This window comes from Bombus huntii, chromosome 9, assembly GCF_024542735.1.
Source record: "Bombus huntii isolate Logan2020A chromosome 9, iyBomHunt1.1, whole genome shotgun sequence".
In the NCBI taxonomy this organism is placed as follows: Eukaryota; Metazoa; Arthropoda; class Insecta; order Hymenoptera; family Apidae; genus Bombus; species Bombus huntii.
Window position 1 is genome coordinate 13,779,619 of NC_066246.1, and position 21,330 is coordinate 13,800,948.

The 21,330-nt window shown below is 37.7% G+C and overlaps 2 protein-coding genes across 6 annotated transcripts; both read left to right on the forward strand.

Moving 5' to 3' along the window:
* The first annotated feature begins 447 nt into the window (after positions 1-447).
* Positions 448-9,923, forward strand: LOC126869695 (sodium/potassium/calcium exchanger 4). 3 transcript variants are annotated; one of them, XM_050626557.1, is made up of 8 exons: positions 448-611; positions 5,654-5,827; positions 6,077-6,264; positions 6,435-6,675; positions 7,283-7,408; positions 7,706-7,921; positions 8,035-8,136; positions 8,293-9,923. In XM_050626557.1, exons 1-8 carry the CDS (start codon positions 563-565, stop codon positions 8,634-8,636), a joined length of 1,440 nt encoding a protein of 479 aa, XP_050482514.1. In that variant the 5' UTR covers positions 448-562; the 3' UTR covers positions 8,637-9,923. The 3 variants fall into 3 exon arrangements, with proteins under 3 accessions (XP_050482514.1, XP_050482516.1, XP_050482515.1); XM_050626559.1 differs by lacking the exon at positions 448-611 and adding an exon at positions 725-1,114; XM_050626558.1 differs by lacking the exon at positions 448-611 and adding an exon at positions 2,146-3,065.
* A 1,088-nt stretch (positions 9,924-11,011) lies between these two features.
* Positions 11,012-21,036, forward strand: LOC126869696 (voltage-gated potassium channel subunit beta-2). Of its 3 annotated transcripts, none has more exons than XM_050626563.1 (9): positions 11,012-13,064; positions 13,783-13,967; positions 14,999-15,212; positions 15,401-15,528; positions 15,636-15,842; positions 15,935-16,032; positions 16,186-16,242; positions 16,383-16,592; positions 16,685-21,036. In XM_050626563.1, the coding sequence occupies exons 1-9, from the start codon at positions 12,940-12,942 to the stop codon at positions 16,784-16,786; spliced, it is 1,326 nt and encodes a 441-aa protein (XP_050482520.1). In that variant the 5' UTR covers positions 11,012-12,939; the 3' UTR covers positions 16,787-21,036. The 3 variants fall into 3 exon arrangements, with proteins under 3 accessions (XP_050482520.1, XP_050482518.1, XP_050482519.1); XM_050626561.1 differs by having other exon boundaries at positions 11,044-13,064; positions 13,783-14,024; XM_050626562.1 differs by having other exon boundaries at positions 11,061-13,064; positions 13,783-14,024; positions 16,386-16,592.
* The last annotated feature ends 294 nt before the right edge of the window (positions 21,037-21,330 follow it).

Here is a 21,330-nt window from a genome sequence, read left to right on the forward strand (position 1 = left end):
ATTTTTTCGAATGAAACCGTACACACTGAATCGTAGTTACAGTTGACTGACAGTCAACTTATTTACAATTGACAGTGCTAATTGTTCTCTTTGCGCGCATCATACAGAGAGAACGACATTACATTTTTACTGCTGCAAGTTGCTTCTACTGTAACCCATCGCATCGTATCCCGTCACACAGTTTACCGTGTTTAAAAGCTTTTCTATCAATCCGTTTGTTAGTTAGTTTATTTCCCAGAATATCGTAATGCTGCTTTTAAAATAATCAATGAGAAAAGAATCGACGCGTGCGAGTGTGAGTATGCGACGTGTGCGACTGGAGGAATAAATTTGAAGGGAATAAGTAATGCAAAATGCTTGATTGTGTCGGAATAGAATATATACGGTACGACGTTCAATTTTCAAGGAAGCCATAACGACGATTAGTGCGATGACGATTTCGCATTTTGACCGCGGCACGATTCAGCGGGCGCGATGCGCGAGAGATGAGAAGAGAAGAGTTAGAGGGAGGGGCGATTCCAACAAACGCTGCCGGACTTCGGAGTAGTTGTTAATGTAGTATATGTGTGACAACGGGATTGACAACATGGATACGTCTGACTTAGGAGGAGGTTCGTTCAAATATATTTTGAATATTATCGGGAACGGATGCTTTTTTATGGTATATGTTCGATCGATACAAGAATGGTTAGGGGGGTGTGCTTTGATAGCGGTGAAAGATAGAACGGAATGATATTAAAAAATCGGAATTAAAGTATCGAACAAGGTGGAGGAGACGTAGGAAGAGAAGGAACAGGAGGAGGTGGAGGAAGACGAGGAGAAGGAGGAGGAGGAAGAGAAGGAAGTGGAGGGACAGCAGGATGGCTAACATCAGCATTAGCAGCAGCAATAACAACAGAGGGAAGAGTAGAAGAATAGTATACATCATAAGGAAAAGGAAGATGAAGGAGAATGAGTATGGGGTAGAAAATGAGGCAGACAAATGGAAGAAGGAAGAAGACTGAGAAAAGAGGAAAGGGACAACGATGCAAGATCAACTAAAAATAGAAGCCAAAAATAGAAAATCGTTCCAAACATTTGGTGCATTTTCAACTGAATTCAATTAAACGTACAGGTGTGTCGTGTGGTGCTGCGTATCGCGCATCAATACTTGTGATTTAGTTTCCGATGATCGATTGGTCTAAAAGACTACGAATAAGACGAGATATTCGAAACTAATCTTGAGCAGAAGGGCGCTTGTCAAAGCACAACGTACGCGTAAAGTAAAATGTTTGTTCATATGAGACGTATGAATTATTCATTATCTCTTTCTCTTTATAAATCGCAAGAGTTCTGTGATTTTTATTTCTACAAGAGATCGTGTGCAGGCTAGAGACATGTTTATTCCAAAATTTATAGAATGAATTGAATCTCGTTGCTCTCTTTTCTCTGTTCGATCACCTTCGCTCTCCTTTCTCTCCTCCTCTCTCTCTCTCCTCTCTCTCTCTCTTTTCTCTCCTCCTCACTCTCTCTCTCACACACACTCTCTCTTGCTCTCTCGCTCTTTGCTCTCTACCTCTCGACCGTTTTTCTTCCTTTCTACTCCCTTTACTTATTTTTATTTCATCCCAGTTTCACATCGCATGTCGTTCTTCTGTATGCAGGTTAATTGAAACCTTGTTTAAACAACTTGATAAGTTATTGGGTATAACGATTCGTGTCAAAAGATTTAGTTTGTGTTACGGTTAGTGATAATGAAACTTGTTCAAACTCATGGACATATATTATTATGTACCTATGTATTCGCACGATTCGTTACTCGTAACGAATGCTACGTTTAACAGATGCTTAAACATGTTAATTAACATTCGTTGTTATTTGTGGTCTTTGTGTTGATAAATTATTGCTATTTTTTTATTTAAGATTAATACGATGCCCGTTAACGTACGTACAATCATGAGACACGTTGGTATTTTAATTTTTATAAAGGAATCATAAAATGAATCGGCGCAACTGTATGTATGTATGTATATATATATATATATATATATATATATATATATATATATATATATATATATATATATATCAATTTCAATAGATAGCCGTGTAATGGAGCAAAGTGAGACGAAGAGGTGAACAGTACTAGTAATATAGTACTGCTTATGATTTAGGATTGAGATTCTGAGAAATGTTCCGTCTGGATGTATTTGAACTGCAAAAGTTTATATGATGATAAAAATATTGCCTCCGCTCTCGCACATTGTTCTTTTTGAATAAATATCGAAATGCGAAGAAACGCAAAAATATAAATGAAAAATCCTGTGCATCGTACACGATAGATCTTATCGGCGGTCGAAACACAGAAGAAATAATAAAGTTTTGAGTTCTTTCAAAATTGCGACGATGTGATGAAAGAAAAATCAACAGATTGCTAATTGAGAATCAACGTTTAATGATCGGCGATCAAGCCGATGGTCATCGTTTGTTTCCAACGAGACGAAACCGTTCGACACCGAATGGTCAAGCCACGTTATATCTAGTTTATACGACGTACATTAGACATGAATGGCATCTCCTCTGCCAACTTGAATGAGAGCAATTTAACTTCTTTAGGTTGCTTAATCGGTAGGAAGTCACATCAACTATACAGCTGTGTAACCTGTACAAGACACCAATACGTGCATCGTTTGCTTCATTACGTCGATTGTAACAGGTTATAGGAGAAGAATTATCAAGATCTAAGAACGGAGGTGAAGAAACAAAGTTGTTAATTTGAACCTAGACAGGACTTTTCTTTCACACATGTACACCAACAATGGGATATCACTTTCAAATTGATCTTTATTTCCAACGATCGTCATTAATGTATATACAATATACATGTACCATATGTGTGTGTGTGTGTGTGTGTGTATATATATATATATATATATATATATATATATATATATATATATATATATATATACACATGCAGATATGTATACGATGTAGAGAAACGTTTAACGATGGAAACTTTAAAATGGGATGAGAGAAAATCACATGGAAAATGTGAGTGACGTTGAATAGCTCCGCAAACGAAGGTAGGAATATGCGTAAAGAGTCCTCGTAAGAAAAACAATATATAATGGAAAAATGGGCGACTTCGCCGATTTCAAAGTCCTTGAAATATATTAACCAGATCAATATTCTAAACCACTATTTCCTACACATACATATAATCATCGCTCGGCGTTACTTTTCAAGATATTCGCAAAAAACTTGAATCAAATTTAGATTATGATTACACTCCATACTGGAATAAGCGACCGTATTTTTATATAGCCCAACCTAAACTTAACGCATTGATGAAAGGAAACCATTTGTAATATTATATAAATAGAAAAGGAAAATCAATGTGTTATAGGTTGGGTCAGAGTAGTATCCGGCCGCCATTAGACGTGAAATAATCCTCGATGAATTGATTGATATACAGAATGTTGCACTTATTTCAGAATTTTCGATTGGTTAAAAATGTAGTAAATATTTCAATATAACATACGTATCTAAAATAAGTTGTTAAATAATGCATATAGTATTAAAAATAAATTGCTTTATACATAACCTGAAAACTAAAGCCGAACAGCGCAACGGTTATATGTGTAGGAAAAAGTTCTCCAGAATGTTCACCTTGACAACATATTTGAAGGTCATTGAAATTCGTAAACTCGCTCTTATTTCCAATATTTATTGAAAAAGAACATTTTTTCCTTTCGTTATACAACCATTGCTATGAAATACCGTTGTCGCATGCATCGCATATTTTAATGAAATTTACGAGAAAAGATCGATGAAAGGGAATATAAAACTTTCAATTTGCCTGCCATTTCATTTATTCGGAATGTGTTGGGATATGATAAGGAACAATGATATACAAGTGCAACTTTGTTATAGAGAGATTATTATGCTGTAAAAATATTGTTAGGTACACTTAAGGTTAAATGAGTTTTGTATCGAAACTTGAGAAATGAATGTGCGAAATGAATCAAACAGAATAGGCAAATCAACATCGAATTATCGGGAAAATCAAAGTTTAACAAACTACGGCCAATAACTATAACATGTTGAAAAGACGCTAGATGAAAACCGAGAAATGCGATAAAATTTAGTGAAGCATCAGACATTTCTCACGATTTACTTATATAACGAAAAATTTTGTAGCGAGAAACATTTATTAGCCCTTGTACATAATATCCGTCAAAACTAATGCTCATCGATATTTCATTTACTTATAGTTATTGATAAACTGGAGCATTAAACGAATCTATCGTTGAAAGTAGAAATAGTTTTCCACAATTTTCTTATTTCTGCTATTTTCGTCCACTCATCCGTAATGAAAAATGTGCATATGCATGTGTTTGTTTCCGTCTATTTACGTACATGTGTACCTGCATAAATGTCGTAGTAAAAGTTGAAAAGAAGATACCAAATAAATGACAAAGATACGATTCGATGATAAAGCTAAAGAGTCGCGAGTGAACAATTGTAGCGATCATTTCTGATCTGTCATATCCAAGAGAGTTATTTGTCTTTGAGTGCGCGTGGGAATGGTTTTCATCGAGTAACTTATGAAACCGAGCAAGCAAATGCCACGTAAACTATGATACGAACGGTTATTTGAAATTTGTGTACTATTCTTTGTTCCAGCTTACTTTTAAATATATATAGATTAATACGTGTCTACGATAAAATGTTGCATCGTATCATTCGTCACAATTATTTACGTGTTTATATATTACATATGTATGTTTTGCCTTCGAACTTATTTGCCAGTTTAGAATATAAGTTCTGAAAATGAATTCGAATGTTGCAATTAGTACGTATGTATCCAAAATCGGCAGGCGTGTCGCTTATTTATTTTCGAATAGTATATTGGAAACCGCGTCGTTACGATGATGATCGTCGCCACTAGGTCATGGTTAGATGATTATGAATGAAATTGAATTTTTAAGTAAGACATCTTTCCGGGAAAAGAGATTCAACGGGTGAACATCGAAGGTCAATGAACCGATTATATTTGTGATCATCGTGGCTAGAACGAATGCAAACCAATTATCTGGGTTCGTAATCACATTTGTGGAGCGTGTATTTGACGTTTCTATCCAAGTATGCAAGGTCGTCGCTACTTATGTAATAGATTAACCAAAATCGAATGCCAATAGAATGTAAGCAAACACGATCGTTTTACTGTATACACATACATCCGGTATCTTTAAACAATGAAGATTTATTAAGAGATCGAAAAGATCGACGAGAAACATAATGGACGTGAAATAAATATAATGGGATTAAGAGCAAGAAATGGCAAGCAAGAATTCTATGATAACGCCGCGTCGCTCTTCTTTCTTATGATGCGGCTGTTTCCTCCTTCAATATGATACAACAAATATAGGTGAAAATAGGATAAACATCAATGAAAAAGAAAAAATAGAAAAGAAAAAATTGACAATTCGTTCGAATTAGATGCGTTTTTTCGCTTGACCATCGTTCCATCGCCAAATATCAAACTGTTACATTAACTACCTGTTACTATGAAATAAATCGTCCTTATCGGTATCCGGGAACAAATCTTTTCTTCGACGCGTTGGACATGGAATTAAACACATGAAAATAAAAAGATATTATGTTCTAGGTATAAATTGTACACCTCCAGCGATAGAAGACTTTCCACACGACCTTTTCGACGAGAAACAGAGGCAGGGCGGAGCTGTCGTCGTGCACGTAATCGTTTCGCTTTACCTGTTTATCGCGTTAGCGGTAGTGTGTGATAAATTCTTCGTTCCCGCAGTAGAAAAGATATGTCACGGTAAGGAACATTTCGCAGTTATTTCTAAATATATTATTTTCTAGGAGGCTACGATTGGTGTCGACTTATAGATATGTTTTTCGTTTGTGTTCGTCTACCTGATGAATAAATTTATTGAATGATTCGCGGGTGAAACAGCTGGTTTGTACATAGAAGGAAGTAGAAGAAGAACGAAGTCAAGTGTGAAATGAACCAAAGCGATACGAATTTCTTGATTTGTTTTTGAATGTTTTTAAATTTCAATTTCAGCACTTTCAATGTCCAAGGACGTGGCAGGTGCTACCTTTATGGCCGCAGCAACGTCGGCGCCGGAACTGTTCGTAAACGCAATCGGCACGTTCATCACCGAAGGTGACATCGGTGTCGGAACAATAGTAGGCTCGGCTGTATTCAATATTCTCGCGGTACCGGCTTGCTGCGGTATAGGTGCTGGGATGGTAAGTTTTTGTGATCTACATAACTTGGTGCACATAGAGTATTGGACAAGTTTTTATTATCGTTTTATTAGTTGACTGCGTGCAATTAAGAAACCTATCGATATTTCCTGTATGTATATTATGTATTATGCAACTCAAACGGTCTACGTACGTTAATCGAATACGTACAGGTAGTTCCTCTTGACTGGTGGCCAGTTAGCAGAGACTGCCTCGCCTACGGCGTTACGGTTGCCATTCTGATATGTATCATACACGACGAACGAGTAGAATGGTACGAAGCGTTAACGCTAGTGTTATTGTACATCGTATACATCGCCGTCATGTATTGGGACAAATCGTTTCAGCGATGCACGCGATTCCGTACGCATAATGCTGATCGATCGTCAACGGATGATCACCGACACGCGACAGGTAAGAGAACAAGCACTAAACACTTTACTCTGCTCAGATAGACTCGAATAACGATAACGATCTGGATATCGTAGTCTTTTTCTTTGACATCGTAGATATGATCATCTTATATACATACGCATGTGCGAATACATATCCATGTTCTTACTTACGTTTGTGTACGAATGAATAGTACATTCAATATCGTTGCAAATATAGTTGTGTACCGATTTATTTACAACGTTTCTTACAATATACAGGGTGGTTGGTAACTAGTGGTACAAGCGGAAAGGGGGTGATTCTACGCGAAAAAAGAAGTCGAAAATATAGAATACAAATTTTTCGTTTGAGGCTTTGTTTTCGAGAAAATCGACTTTGAATTTTTGCTCGGTACGCGTGCGGTACGATATAACGGATCTCACTGTAGATCGTTGTCTCGATGGAAAAATTAAAAAAAAAAAATTTTTTTTTTAAATTATTATTCTATATTTTCGACTTCTTTTTTCGCGTAGAATCATTCCCTTTCCGCTTGTACCACCAGTTACCAACCACCCTGTATATACTTACCCCGAACATTTGTATATTTGTCCATTTAAAAAAAGTTAAACACAAAGTGTCGTTTCTTTAGAAGGCAGCACGGAAATTCACATGGCAAGATCCGACAAAGTACAATCGGCCGTTGAACAAACTGAACATATAGATCTACCATTGCAAAATGGAGGAACGAAACCTCAAGAAGAGAATCCCGACCCTAGTAAGTAGTATAGAAATTTCACTGGGCAAAATTTAGTATTATCCATTTCGGAAACAGGTAAAAAGAAAAATCACTTCCTTCCGAACGTTTCTTCAAATTTTAAACTAATAATGGTGAGGGTGCAGGGAGCAGGGAGAGAAAGAGAGAAAGAGAGAGAGAGAGAGAGAGAGAGAGAGAGAGAGAGAGAGAGAGAGTGATGCGTGTTGGCGGAAAGCGTAGAAAGGGAAGGAGGGGTGGGGGGAGGAGGAGGAGAAAAAGAGGGAAAATAAAAGCGTTGCATACTTTTACGTTGAACAGATTATGAATACGAATTATTGGTTTGGCCGACACGAGCTGGGTGGATAAGAAAAACAGCATGGATTATGACTTGGCCGATTCATTTAGTTTTCATGTGTACTATTCCGGATTGTGAAAAGCCACGATTCAAGAATTGGTTTCCGATAACGTTCCTTATGTGCATCATTTGGATTGGATCGTTGAGCTATGTGGTCGCATGGATGATCACTATAATTGGTAATGAAAGTGATAGCAAGTAAAAAAAAAGCGAAAGAACAGATAGAACTGAAATCGTATAAGAAAAAAGAACAAAAAACAGGATGAGGCAAACGTGATTACTTTCTTTTCAGGAGACACTCTGAAAATACCGGATTCCGTGATGGGCATTACTTTCCTGGCTGCTGGTACCAGCGTACCAGAGGCTGTATCAAGCGTAATAGTAGCAAAGCAAGGTAAGCTGATATGCGAATATAACGTATGAAAAATTAGATGAATAATGAATTAATTGGGTACTAGTGAGGAACAATTATTAATTTGTGAATAATATTTGAAATGGACGGCGCGATAGTTTCTATGTTAAATCTTTCGATCGATTTATTTTGTACCAGGACACGGCTCGATGGGTATTAGCAACTCGATCGGATCAAACACTTTCGACATATTGTTGTGTTTGGGTCTACCGTGGCTAATTAAATCTTCGTTTTCACCGACACAACCAGGAAAACATTACATCAGTATAAATTCTGGTGGGCTCGAGTACAGTGCCATATCGCTGTTATCGACACTAATGTTACTCTACATTGCTTTTGCTTCGAATAAGTTTCAGCTTGATAGAAAAGTTGGTCGAGCCTGTTTATGTATGTATGCGGTATTTTTGATATTAGCCTCGTTGATAGAACTCAATGTATTCTTCAGGGTAAACTTGCCCACGTGCCAGAGGACGGTCAAGTGATCCGAAATCGAAAGTAGAGTTGCTTAATGATATTTCATACGGTGTTTACTCTGATCCTCGTACGTTCTCCCGAACTTACGAAAAACATTGTGAACCGAAGAACGCTGTTTTACATTATACGAAACTATTTCTTCTCCCGTCTCGTTTTTCGACGAGATCGTCCTTCACCCCGAGGCTCCGTTACTCCATGGCATTCTTTCCTTCGTAATCCATCCACAATGCCTTCTCCCCCATTTCTCTCTCTTTCCCATCCCTCTCTCTTTTTCTCTCTTTTTCTTTTTCGCCCTTTTTCTGTCCTTTTTTTCACATCAAATCATCACATACTCGATCACCCTTTGACTTCTCTATTGCGATCAAATTTTATCGTTTCCATCTCTCCAACTCTTTCTCTCGCGCTATCGTCTAATTATTCCGCTTACCACGAACAACATGTAATTTCTAACGTGATTTAGGGATATAAACAGTAAACGGAAAAAAGAAGAAAACAAGGAAATTTCGTCCTCTGGTAAAAGAATAAGAAAGAGTTTGTCATTTATGCGAGTGCAGGATCTGAACGTTGAAGCGTACTCACGTATTCGTAATGATAGAAAATGTTGGTAACAATGATTAAACGAGTAAATGGAATTAGGAAACAAAATATTGTTAAAATAATAAATAATAATAAGGTCGTAATAAGATGTCGGTGAAAAGAATTGGATTACAAAGAAAAGCGAAAGAAGCTAGAGACAAACGAAGATTAAGAAATCAACAAAAGTACGAAGTATACATAACGAACACGTATGTAACATCGTATATATGTATATTCATATATATACACACATATATACATATATATATATGAATGAAGTATGCATATGTTCGTGCATGCGTGCGTGCGTGCGCGCGCGTGTGTGTGTGTGTGTGTGAGTGTGTAATGTATGTATGTATGTATGTATATAATATATGTATATACAGTAGACCGATAGCGTAGAAAAGACTGCCGCTTTTATAAATGTTTCATTTCGAGGAATACAGCACATACATCAAACGAATATGAATACGTATATTGGGTAGCTAGTACGTCCGATTAAATAAAGTTTCGATAATCGGTTATCATTGCGGAACACCATGACAATCGGTTATCGGAACGGGGGAATTACGAAAGTTTCGATAATTGCGCGCCAAGATTGACATCACGTTTATTTGATAAAATACATTGACATGTACTGAAATTCGCCGCAGGGTGTATATTTAAGTAATCTAAGAACTTAACGAGATTAATAAAGTACTGTAATAAGTTATTAAAAAGAGATTGTTGGTAATTTCGTTTTAATCCTATCGCGAAACACACTGAACAACTGCTCGGTTCCTTCTTACCGATTTTTCGATAGACAATGGTTCGGCTAGCGAATGCATCGTATCGAAAATTGAAAAGTTACACGTTGCGTTACGATTCTCTCTGCGACTATAACGTATCCGTGTGTCGGCGATTGTAATCAATGTCTCCGAGACCTTTGGCACGATTTCAACGAAAGAGTCGATCTGCGAATCCGAGAACAGCAGACAGCCGTCACGCGGCGCAGATTCGCTTCAGCAAGGAGCAGAAACGCGTCGGAACACGTTGCAGAATTTTAACAGGTAAGTAGAACAATAAAGATCGCTTTGTGCTTTTTGAAAGATCGGACTACTCTCATTGCTTGGAATGAGATTCGAACAAAGTTTAGGCGATACGCAACGTTTACATGTTTCTAGCATTTCGAGTTTAGCGTGTTGATCACCCTTCCTCGAATACATAATCTACGTATACAAAAACTAATTGAGAACTGTACTATGAGGTTCAGTGAATCATGTAGAGAGCAATACGATATTCCATTTATACGATGTGTATTTATGCAAGCGCACGCATGCAATCGCAGCGCGACGTGTGTACCAAACACGTGAAACAGTAGGTGAAACGCATTCAAGTAAGTAAGTATGTATGTACTAAGCAGTGGATCCATGCTGTATTGGATGGCAGTAGGTCGAGCGCGTATTAGGTCGGTAGGTCGAACAACGTGGGCGACCATAAACGGTTCAGGAAGGGGTCAGCTGCACGTCACCACGCCGGATCTGCAATGCGGCGTTGTCGCAGAGACAGTTATCGCTACATTTTATACCGGTGAATTCTTGTACCCTTAATAATTGACCGAACAATTAATGCTACCGATCATTTGAGCATTTCATGCACAGTTTCGATTTACCTATTTATATTCGCATACGATATTTGTACATGTGTACATATCTATGTACCCATATACGTTTCGTGTTGTATCGATAAAAACGAAAACGTAAAACGAGATCATAGTCAGTGCGTCTGACAAGGATTTAGTGATAACGAATTCAACTTATTCGAAAGAGAGAAAGAAAGAGAGATAGAGAGAGTGAGAAAGGGAAGGAGAAGGAAAGGATAAATCGATTGATTTGCGAATGAACTCAAGAAGAGAAAAAAGAAAGACGGAAGGATGAAACTAGGAAAAGAAGATGACTTAAAGAAGAAGAATAGAGCAAGCGATTAGATGATCCTAGTTCGGAGCATGAGACAAAGGGTGGACGGGCGAGAAATACAATTTCAGGAGAGGCTCGATGCGGCAAATGCGGCGAATGCGCTGAATGCGTTGAATGCGACGACGGTAACGTCATGCGCTCTGAAAACAACCGCAACCCCCTGTGAGAAGGGACGAGGAAGAACGGTAGGGATTAGGTGTACGCGGCGTGGTAGGAAACACGGTGCGCGAGCGCGGGCACGCGCGCACACGCGCATTAAACCACCAAGATACCCGTAGTGGAAGAGAGACGGGACAGCACGCACGCTCGTAGGTTCTACTGTAAAGGAGGGAGCACAGTGCATCGAAGTTATGCAGTGTTGCTTACCACGTAGAAGGCATAACACTCGCCGTTTCTACAATAGGATCCTAACATTTTCATAAATTTTTTGTTCTACGTTTCGGTGTTTTCAGTTTTCCAACGTTCTCCTCTTTATTGCTCTTCTTAACAAATGTTTCGTCAGTCTCACCGTAAATCGCAACGCAAAATCGATTATCCAGAGACGGGTATTTCGACAGAAACATCGCGAAAGGCAAGTCCTATTTGAAAGAGAAATCGGAACGAGGATCATAAGGATAGTTAGCGCCGAATGTTTTTACCTACACGCGACTGACAACGAAGATTAATCTGGAATTGGCGCACAACTTTTAAATGAGAGGGAGAAAGAGAGAGAGTTGAGATTAAAAATTGGATCGAGAGTAAAATCAAGATCAAGACTCGAATTTGACAACAAACGTCACGGAAGTTCAAGTCTGAATTGGAAAAGAAAGCAGAGTCCGAAGCAATATAGTACAGAATTACATTATGATAGAGAATGAGTTTGGAATCGCTGAATGAGATTTCGTCGTATTAACCTTGTATCAGCTTGATATATTACAAAGTTACCAGTTGGACCAGTGGATAATCCGCAAAAAGTGGATTTTTAGTGTCCGGCGTTGTTAGTGTCCGGTCTGGAGTTTAATAATCATCGCGCCCTACCTCTCTCACCGCGCCACGCCAGCAATCGTACCACATATCGATACTCATATCGACCACCGTTCGTTTTTACGTAATTACGTGTAGTTTTTAAAATAAATATTCCGTGTCATAGTGTTTGAACAATATTCTGATCGAACCAGATAAAACCAAAAAAGGATTTTGCAGAACATTTCGATATCACGTGACTAGTTGCGAACAGTACTTCCTTATGTTCTTTACTGTGGTGCCTAAATAACTTAAGTAAAGAAAAACTAGTGCCTATATAACGTATATGCGCAATAAATACATATATCAAATGCTGTGACTTGAAAATATAGAACGATTCGTCAAATCGATTGGGATCGTTTGATGAACCAAATCATGGATCAGTGATACAGTGATACTCGAGATATTCGCGACTTATCTCGATTTCATTCTGTTAGAATTTCAATCGAATCTGTCACATTTACAATAAGAATATTACTCTTTATTTCCGAAGCGAAATTTGCAATCATCGCACTAGAACTAGGATTAGGAACAGAAAATAATGTGAATGAAAATCGTCGAAAGAAAATTAATATCGAATTTGAAATGCGAATGAAATTATTATGAAGTTACTCACATTTTTCTCGGGGCTCAAATGAACAAGCACACTCGTATTTGTCCGATCTAGATTTAATCTTACCGCCTTCTCTTTGCATCTCTTCGCAATTTCCGTTCTCTTGAAACATCTTCCGCTTCTATCATACATACATATATACATATATATCGAAGATATACAACAATGTCTCGTTTAATGTTGTGTAATCTCGGCAATACATCCACGGCGGGAAATGATACAAATAACAATGCAAATACGAATAGTAGTATGGAGGATGATGACTACTATCCACTGCCAACTATTTATCGGTGAGTGAATTCTTGATCGATGATGTACCATTCCTCCTCGTCCTTTTCTCCTGTTTCCATCCGCGTCACGTTCAATTCTTTTTCGTATTCTCCTGCTATTTTCACCACGCCGCGTCGAATCTGTATGCGTACCTGCACATGCAAATTTCATATTGCCAAATTCAACAAGATTAAGATAAACGAATAGTATAACAAACTAACAACGACTGCTATAACAAAACATCTCGACAAACATTATCTTGCTTCTATCATATTTGTTGTTGTATACTTGTTTCTATATCATATTTTCCGCGTTTCTACACACGTTCATATAAGGACACACGCGATAATGATCGAATGTTTTCAAAGTATTTCTTTTGCTCTTCGGTACCAGAAACATGTTACCAAGAGAAAGATACATCGCAACATGTGCGACGAAAAATTTCTTACATAATCGAAGTGGCAAAATCAGTTATATAGCTAATATGTAATCGACTCGTGGCAATGATATAGCTGCTTAACAACACAGTGAAACGTGATATATACACTATCTGGAATGTTTTTCCAATTTTCCGCAGTCCGCTAATTTTGAATTTTAAGTAAATAACAAGCGAGTAATGTTTCACATAGACTGGCATGTTACGAATTCCTAGTTGTAAATGTTTATGTGGTTGTATCGAACATTCGATCGATCGTGTCCTATTAATACTTACTCTGTACCTATACTTTATACGCGCAGCTGCCGTGCACCTATAGCGAGTTTGGATTGCATGGAAGAGTTCAACGGCGGCGGTGGCGGCGGTGGCGGCGGTGGCAATGCTGTGGACTCTGGTGTACATTGCAGTAATACCACTGGAACGAAGGAACAGCTACTGACTAACTGCATTGCCGCACAAGCGCAGCGCTTACAGCATCCTTCGCCAGGTATTCGCTACCGCAACTTGGGCAAAAGCGGTCTACGTGTTTCCAATGTTGGATTAGGTACGCTGAATGTTTTCCCAACTTTCGTAGAAACGAACAGAATCGCGGTTACCCACCCGTTTTATTCCATCTCAATGTATGCTTTACTATACTCCTTTTTCAGATAGCTTGTCAGTAGTATTATGTGGGCTATATTTTTTTAGACTATAGGTATTGTACAGTAAACGATGAAAACTATATCTTTTCTCAATCCATAGACAGTGCCACTCGCCGTTCCTTTTGTCTATTCCACACATTTGTAGTTATTATTCTTGTTTCTTTTGCTTCGCCTAGTAAATCTTGTCGATGCAATCTTTATATCCACCAACGTGGGCATGCACGCTTTTCACGTACGTTTTTCTAGTAAGATGCAATGTAAATAATTAGTGAACAAAGTAATATAGGAAAACGCGTAATATAACAATAATATCCATATCCAGATAACTTCTTATATTTATTGCTGTTTTTGTTGTGACAATTGTGCTTGTCGTGTTCATTGTCATCGTGATCGTCATTGTGATCGTCGTGGTTGGAGTCGTCGTCGTTGTAATTGGAAATATTTCCCAAAATTATAAATGTTTTTGGAGAGATTTGATCGAAGATATTTCTATAAATTATTATATTCAGACTGCGTAAGTGTTTCTGAGGTTATGAGCTATCAAAATCTCAGGCGAATGAACAAAGAAAAAAGGGAATGAAAAAAAATGAAGAGAAAAGGAAAAATTGCCGCGTGTGAGAGCCAATGATTCGGAACGATGATGATGATAATGACGTCGGTGGTGGTAGGAGGGAAAAAGATAAATAGGTATACGTGATGCGTAATAAAGGTTTAGGGATCGATTGTCGGACCATATATTGCGGTTCTTAAATAAAAATAACGATAGATGTAAAGGTGGAAATGTTGCAGCATTTGTCTATTGAAAACGGTGAAAAAATTAAATTAATATGCACCTAATCGAGACAAGTGAGTTAACAAAATTGCTTTATACACGTAGGTACATGGACAACTTTCGGAATAGGAGGTTGCAGTAATGAGGAAACAGCTGAAGCTGTAGTTGCCCTCGCCTATGACAGTGGAATAAATGTGTTCGATCTGAGCGAAGCTCATAGCGGTCATAGAGCAGAAATTCAATTTGGACGAATTTTATTACGACGTGCTTGGAATCGTTCAAGTTACGTCGTTACCACTAAAATATATTGGAACACGAAGTGAGTATCGATCGAATTGATCTAACTTCTAAGTGCATAATAAAAATGATAAATACTGGTTCGGGAGAATTGCTACGTTTCAAAAAATGGTGATCAAAATTGATAAATTAGAAATAGAAAAATTGGCAAACAGTACGACGTAGATATGTAAATCGGATGTATGACGTTATGAAATTTGATCATCGCAGGGCAGAGGGACGTGGATTGTCACGAAAACACATAATCGAATCGGTGCAAGCATCTTTAGTCAGGTTACAATTATCGTACATCGATATTGTAATGATTCACAAAGTAGATCCTATGTGTCCTATGGAAGGTTCGTTTCTTGCTTCTCTGGTACAATTAAAATACGCTACTAAAAATAACTGAAGCGATCGACACTTACGATCACGTTCTTATTCGCTTCTTATTTTCTTCTTTCAGAAATAGTACGTGCAATGAACTACGTGATAAGTAAAGGATGGGTAATGTATTGGGGAACGTCTCGTTGGACCCCTGTCGAAATTATGGAAGCTTACACGAATTGCCGTCAATTTAATTGTGTCACACCAATCGTGGAACAAGCCGAATATCATCTATTTTATAGAGAAAAACCAGAACTTTATATGCCAGAGTTATACAATAAAATCGGTATTTAATCGCGAAACGTCCAATTTACTCGACATAGTATACTGTATGCATATTCCTTAACAACATTCAAAAAAGTCGTTTGTAAATCGTAGGTGTTGGTCTGATGGCGTGGTCCACGGTTACGATCGGCATGGTTTCTTCGAAACCAGACGACTGTGGTGTATCTTTTTTATCGAGATCTTCGTATAAGGTAATATTATGCGGAAAGAAAATTTTCGTTATATTTCATATAATATATAGAATTATTGATAAAATAATTGAGGAAGCTGGTAGCTGTCGGCCTCAAAATATCTGTAGCGCTAGCAAAATAATAATGCTTGCAATGTTTACCTTTTCATTTCAGAATAAATATTCGTCATTCAGTTGGACCGAAGACGAAACGCAATCTTTGTATAAAGAAGTACGTAGTCGAATTCGCATATCGTGATAGGCTATGCCGTATTTCCACGCACATAAGCATACGTAAAAGTTAAGGGAATAAACGAACGTTATGTGTGAATGTACGTTACGTTATCGTGTTCTTTTCTGTCTTTGTTTCAGCAGGAATATGGCTGGAAGGAAAAGTCAGCCGATGACGAAACGCGAAAATATTCGGATAAACTGCGAGATGTGTGTGCACTCGCCGAACGACTCGGTTGCTCTTTCGGACAGTTGGCCATCGCGTGGTCTTTAAAGAATGAAAGTGTTCAGTGCCTTCTACTCGGTGCATCAAACATAGATCAACTGTACGAGAGTCTTCAAAGTTTACAGGTAATTATTTCTTATTGGTGAAATTAAACATTCGTTTCGATAGTCGCGAACGAAACGAGCGGGTGATTATTATAAACGATGCGTGATTTCAGCTAATTCCAAAATTGAACGCCAATATAATGAACGAAATTGAAAGAATTCTTGATAACAAACCGTCGCGACCTCCGATGATTTCGACATTGGCGCTCAGATGACAATCAATTTGCCCCCACGGAAATGGTGGGGGCTCCTTAGAAGATGGAGGCAGCCCAAAAAGCGAAGGTGCTAATAGCCAAGATCAAGAGCAGACGAAAGAGTTAACCGGCAAGCTACCATTCTGCGAAATACAATGAAGTCACATTAGTACGTGTACGTAAATTTATGCACAGCCTGATCTTGGCCGGGTAAAATTGGATCGATTAAAACCGAATTCTAAGATGAACTAAAATGAATGAAATGATGCCAAGCGAGATCACACAAGATTAAACGAGAAAGAAACATTCGAATAGGGCATCTGCTGCACGTTCTAGGTGTCCGGCACGAATATATTCACGTGAAAATGAATCGACGACAATACTATTACGGTTACGGTTACGGTTACGGTTACGGTTACGGTTACGGTTACGGTTACGGTTACGGTTACGGTTACGGTTACAGTTACGGTTACGGTCACAGTCACGGTTACAATTACCATTACGATTGCGATTGCGATTACGATCGCGGTTACGTTCGATATTTCACGATAAATGTTCACGAATAAATTACAGACACGGTTTTCACACATCTTTGATGCAGCTGTACGATTACCCTCTTTGCAATCTTCTTGGAATAGAGACATTTAAATGCGGAAAAGAGAGGTTGAAGATAACTGGAAAACTTTTTTGCGTACACTTCTTTCGTTTCGAAAAAAAGCGGTCGAATACAAGTTTTCTATAAATGTACGACTTGAATCTCTACCCATGATTCACTATGCCAGGTGTTCATTCGTAAATTAGATAGAATATCATAATGTCTTTATTACAGCTGTGTAAGATGACAAGATGGATGCTTGTGGTTACTTTTTTCAGCTTCAAAGAATTTCTTTTCTTCGTTTGCCATATTTTTCCTACAATTTATCTGAGAATATTTAATAAAGCATTGTAGCCGTTGGGATTGACAGTAAGCGAATAGTCATCTCTATTGAAATCGCAAACTGTCAATATTGAATCGTTTCTCATCCTTCCACGGCTTTATTCCTTTATCCGTGTATACAAGGCAAACCAATATAAGAAAATACAATGTGAAACTGGTCGGAATTCACACGCATATACATATACAGCTACGCACGTACGTTCTCATGCTATAATATCTACGTTCGTGCGAGATAATTTTCGTGTGGTTGATTATACGATTGATTTAATTCTCGAACGTGCGTATACCATTCGTAATCACAGGTGGACAGCTAGCTCCGGTCAGCTAACTAGCCATTCTGCTAGTTAACTACCCCAAACCATAGCCAAGTAGCTATGTAGGATAGGTAAATGACATAGACGGGTAGTCTATAAGTAAGTAGTCGTAGATAGTTAAGGTAAATAGTTAGATAAGTATGTATATACTTAGATAGATAGGGGTATGAAAGGACGAAAGCGGGCAAGCGCGATAAGTGAAATTATGTGATATAGAACGAAAAAAGAGAATGCGTGTGACGCGAGGAAAAAGGTTTCAATGGGTTTATAGATACGCGCAGAAAAATCACGGTACAAGAATATTTCCGCTATACGCTTATTTCGTTGGATTCGTTCGACTATCTGCTATCTCCTGCAAGAATGTTAGAGCAATATTCTTTTCTTGCATTTAGTTTTCCGAATAAAAACCGTCCTAACGGCGCGACAGGCGCAAAGCCTCGTAGAACTAGTAAGATCATTTGCAAATAATATCGGTCACGCACCGACCAATGTTGAATATTCCTGAAGACGAACGATCCATGTGTATTTACCTTACCATTCCGCATATACCATTTCGTGTATATGGGCAGAAAATAACTGTGAGAATATCATTAAATAAACAGCGGAAGCGAAACATGGCATGACAAGGAGAGAGAGGAGAGAAGATTAGATACAGTTCAATGAAATTCCAATGAAATTCGAATAAGTGATCAAACTTCGGGACAAATATAGGGACGGTGATATTACAGAAATTATCAACCGTTGCCGATTGTATATATGTAAATCATAATTAACTGTTACGACTACGTTGCTATTTAGTGACTCTTTGATCCCTGGTGTGCATTCGAATATATAATAAGTAGGTATATAAGTATATTCGAATATAAGTACTTATATTATACATTCGGATAACAGGGAATAAGACAGCAAACTCGTTGATGGGGTCGGTTAGGTAGCTGCGCGATTAGCTATCGGTAATTAAAATGATAATGATCGAACACCGATCGCGGTGCTGGCTACGCTTTTGCCGATTACGCTAATTATTTAGCGATTTTTCATCCAGGTTACGATCTATATTTTCCACGAAAGTTTTTATCGAAGCGTAATATATTGTTATATAATATATATATATATATATATATATATATATATATATATATATATATATATATATATATAATAACTCGATAATACGAACAAATGTGTACAGAAGCGTGCAAGTATGTACATATATTTGATTCGCCGTGATCTCGAAGACACGGCATCTAGGCAAACTAAAATGCGGTTACGCGACTTTTTGGGACAATTCAAAAAGTTGGAAAAACTTGAGTCGATAGGAAGATATCAAACTGCCAAAACGTCGAGCGTTTTGTCGTGAATCAAATGACGAGCCATGATACGAATGATCGTTAAAATATATGAAATGCCTCAACTGTGTTCCGCGCGAACAAAACAATCCTCCGTATAATCGATAGTCGATATGATTTGAAGAGAGAGCAGGTCGATTAGCAATGAAAGAACGATTAGGTATGGACAGGGCTGGGAGGCAAAGAAAGTAGGGGAAGAGAAGAAAAAGGAAGGATAGGTAAAGAAAGAGGTCGGAGAGTAGAAGCGATACAGAAACGGCGATGATACGATTAATTACGAGTCAAATGGAAAATGTTCAATGAATAGACAATCTTGATCCTTTGCGGATGTTTTTCATCGCTTGATCGCGTTACGTTCGAATCAAGATTGTTCGTTCGTTATTTCGTTCGTTCATTGAACGAATTAAGAGAGATTGTGTCCGAGATTGTTACTCGTTTAAAATGTAAGATTTTAAAAATTTTATTCACGCGCCTTGTAGATAGATAGGTAGGAAATGTGTACGAGAAATCGGTAGGACAATTACGATACCGTCATTATCATTGACCCGTTATCGACGATCAAAGATGCGAATATTCGAAACGAATTTCATGCGCATGATTGTCATATATATACTTGCATGTATACACTATATAGTGTACATAGTCGGTCATTGGTTATCTTATCCAGTCAAATAGTATACACGTTATCGAATTATCTTCGTTTATGCGGCTAATTGTTATTGTTTAATCAGAAATCGCGAAAGCATAAAGAATTGTATTAATCCCAACGAAAAATCGATCGGACTGTGATTAAATCGATTGGTCTTCCATTTACTATTATGGATGGAGTTCGTAAGTTGATTTAATCGACGATCAGTAAGAATGGCCACGAATACATAATCGAATCGAATCGCATCAAATTGAATCGAACCCGACTACGTACATAGAATCGCGACAGTCGATTAAACAATCGAAGCTGAATAGGACACGTGTATATGTAGGCAATATTCGTATAACTGTGTCATGTGCGTGTTGCATAATTCTAAGTACTGACACGAAAAAAGAATAACCGCTCTTGCGAAGCTGTAGCATCTTTTTAAATTGTCGATAATACGAGTACGCATCTACCTATCTATATTTCTATATTAATTTATGATACAACCGTCGAAATACAATGAGATCGAATTCGAATAAAAGTGTTCAATACGAACGTACTTTTTGGTCAACTATTTTGTCAATAAAGAAATAATATGCACGAAAATTTCATCTAGATGGCATTACCAGTCACATATAATGTATATAACTTGTCCTCCGCGGGTATACATATTTTCTCAACGTATTTCTCAACGACGAAAACCCTAAAATTATAGGGGCCAAAAGGGGTTTGATCATTACTCCGATCACTATCTTGTGATCTTCGATCTACCTTCTATCTTCTTCTACCGACTTCCTTCTTCTTTTCCCGAAACCACGATCGTAAATTTGTGAAATGGAAAAAAACAGCGCGGCGTTTCATTCAATAAATAATTTAATGCTCCAAAAAATGTAAAATACACACACACACACACACATTTTCATAAGACGGAACATTTTCTCAAAGTCTTTCGAAATCTTATACGAACGTTCTAAGCAATGTATCAAGTATTTAGGGGACTATTTTGAAAGAATTATAAATAAAAGAAACACGTTACCCTATGCATTATTTCATTGCATCCTCCTTTGTCTCATTACCTTCTTCATCTGCCATGCTACGTTATAATATTCATATAATACAGTAAAGAATAAGAAAACTTGTTAAGCACTTTGTAAAGTAAGTTGGATAAAAAAAAGAGCTGGTCTTGAAAGCGGATAAATCGGATATCGTAGTCTTTAGAAAGAGAGATTAAGCAGTTTAAATACTTAGGATATGTACTTAAAGTCAATGAACGTGTTAGAAATTTCGCAAGGAAGGCTAACATAATCATGAGGCAATTTTGAGGAAAATTGAAG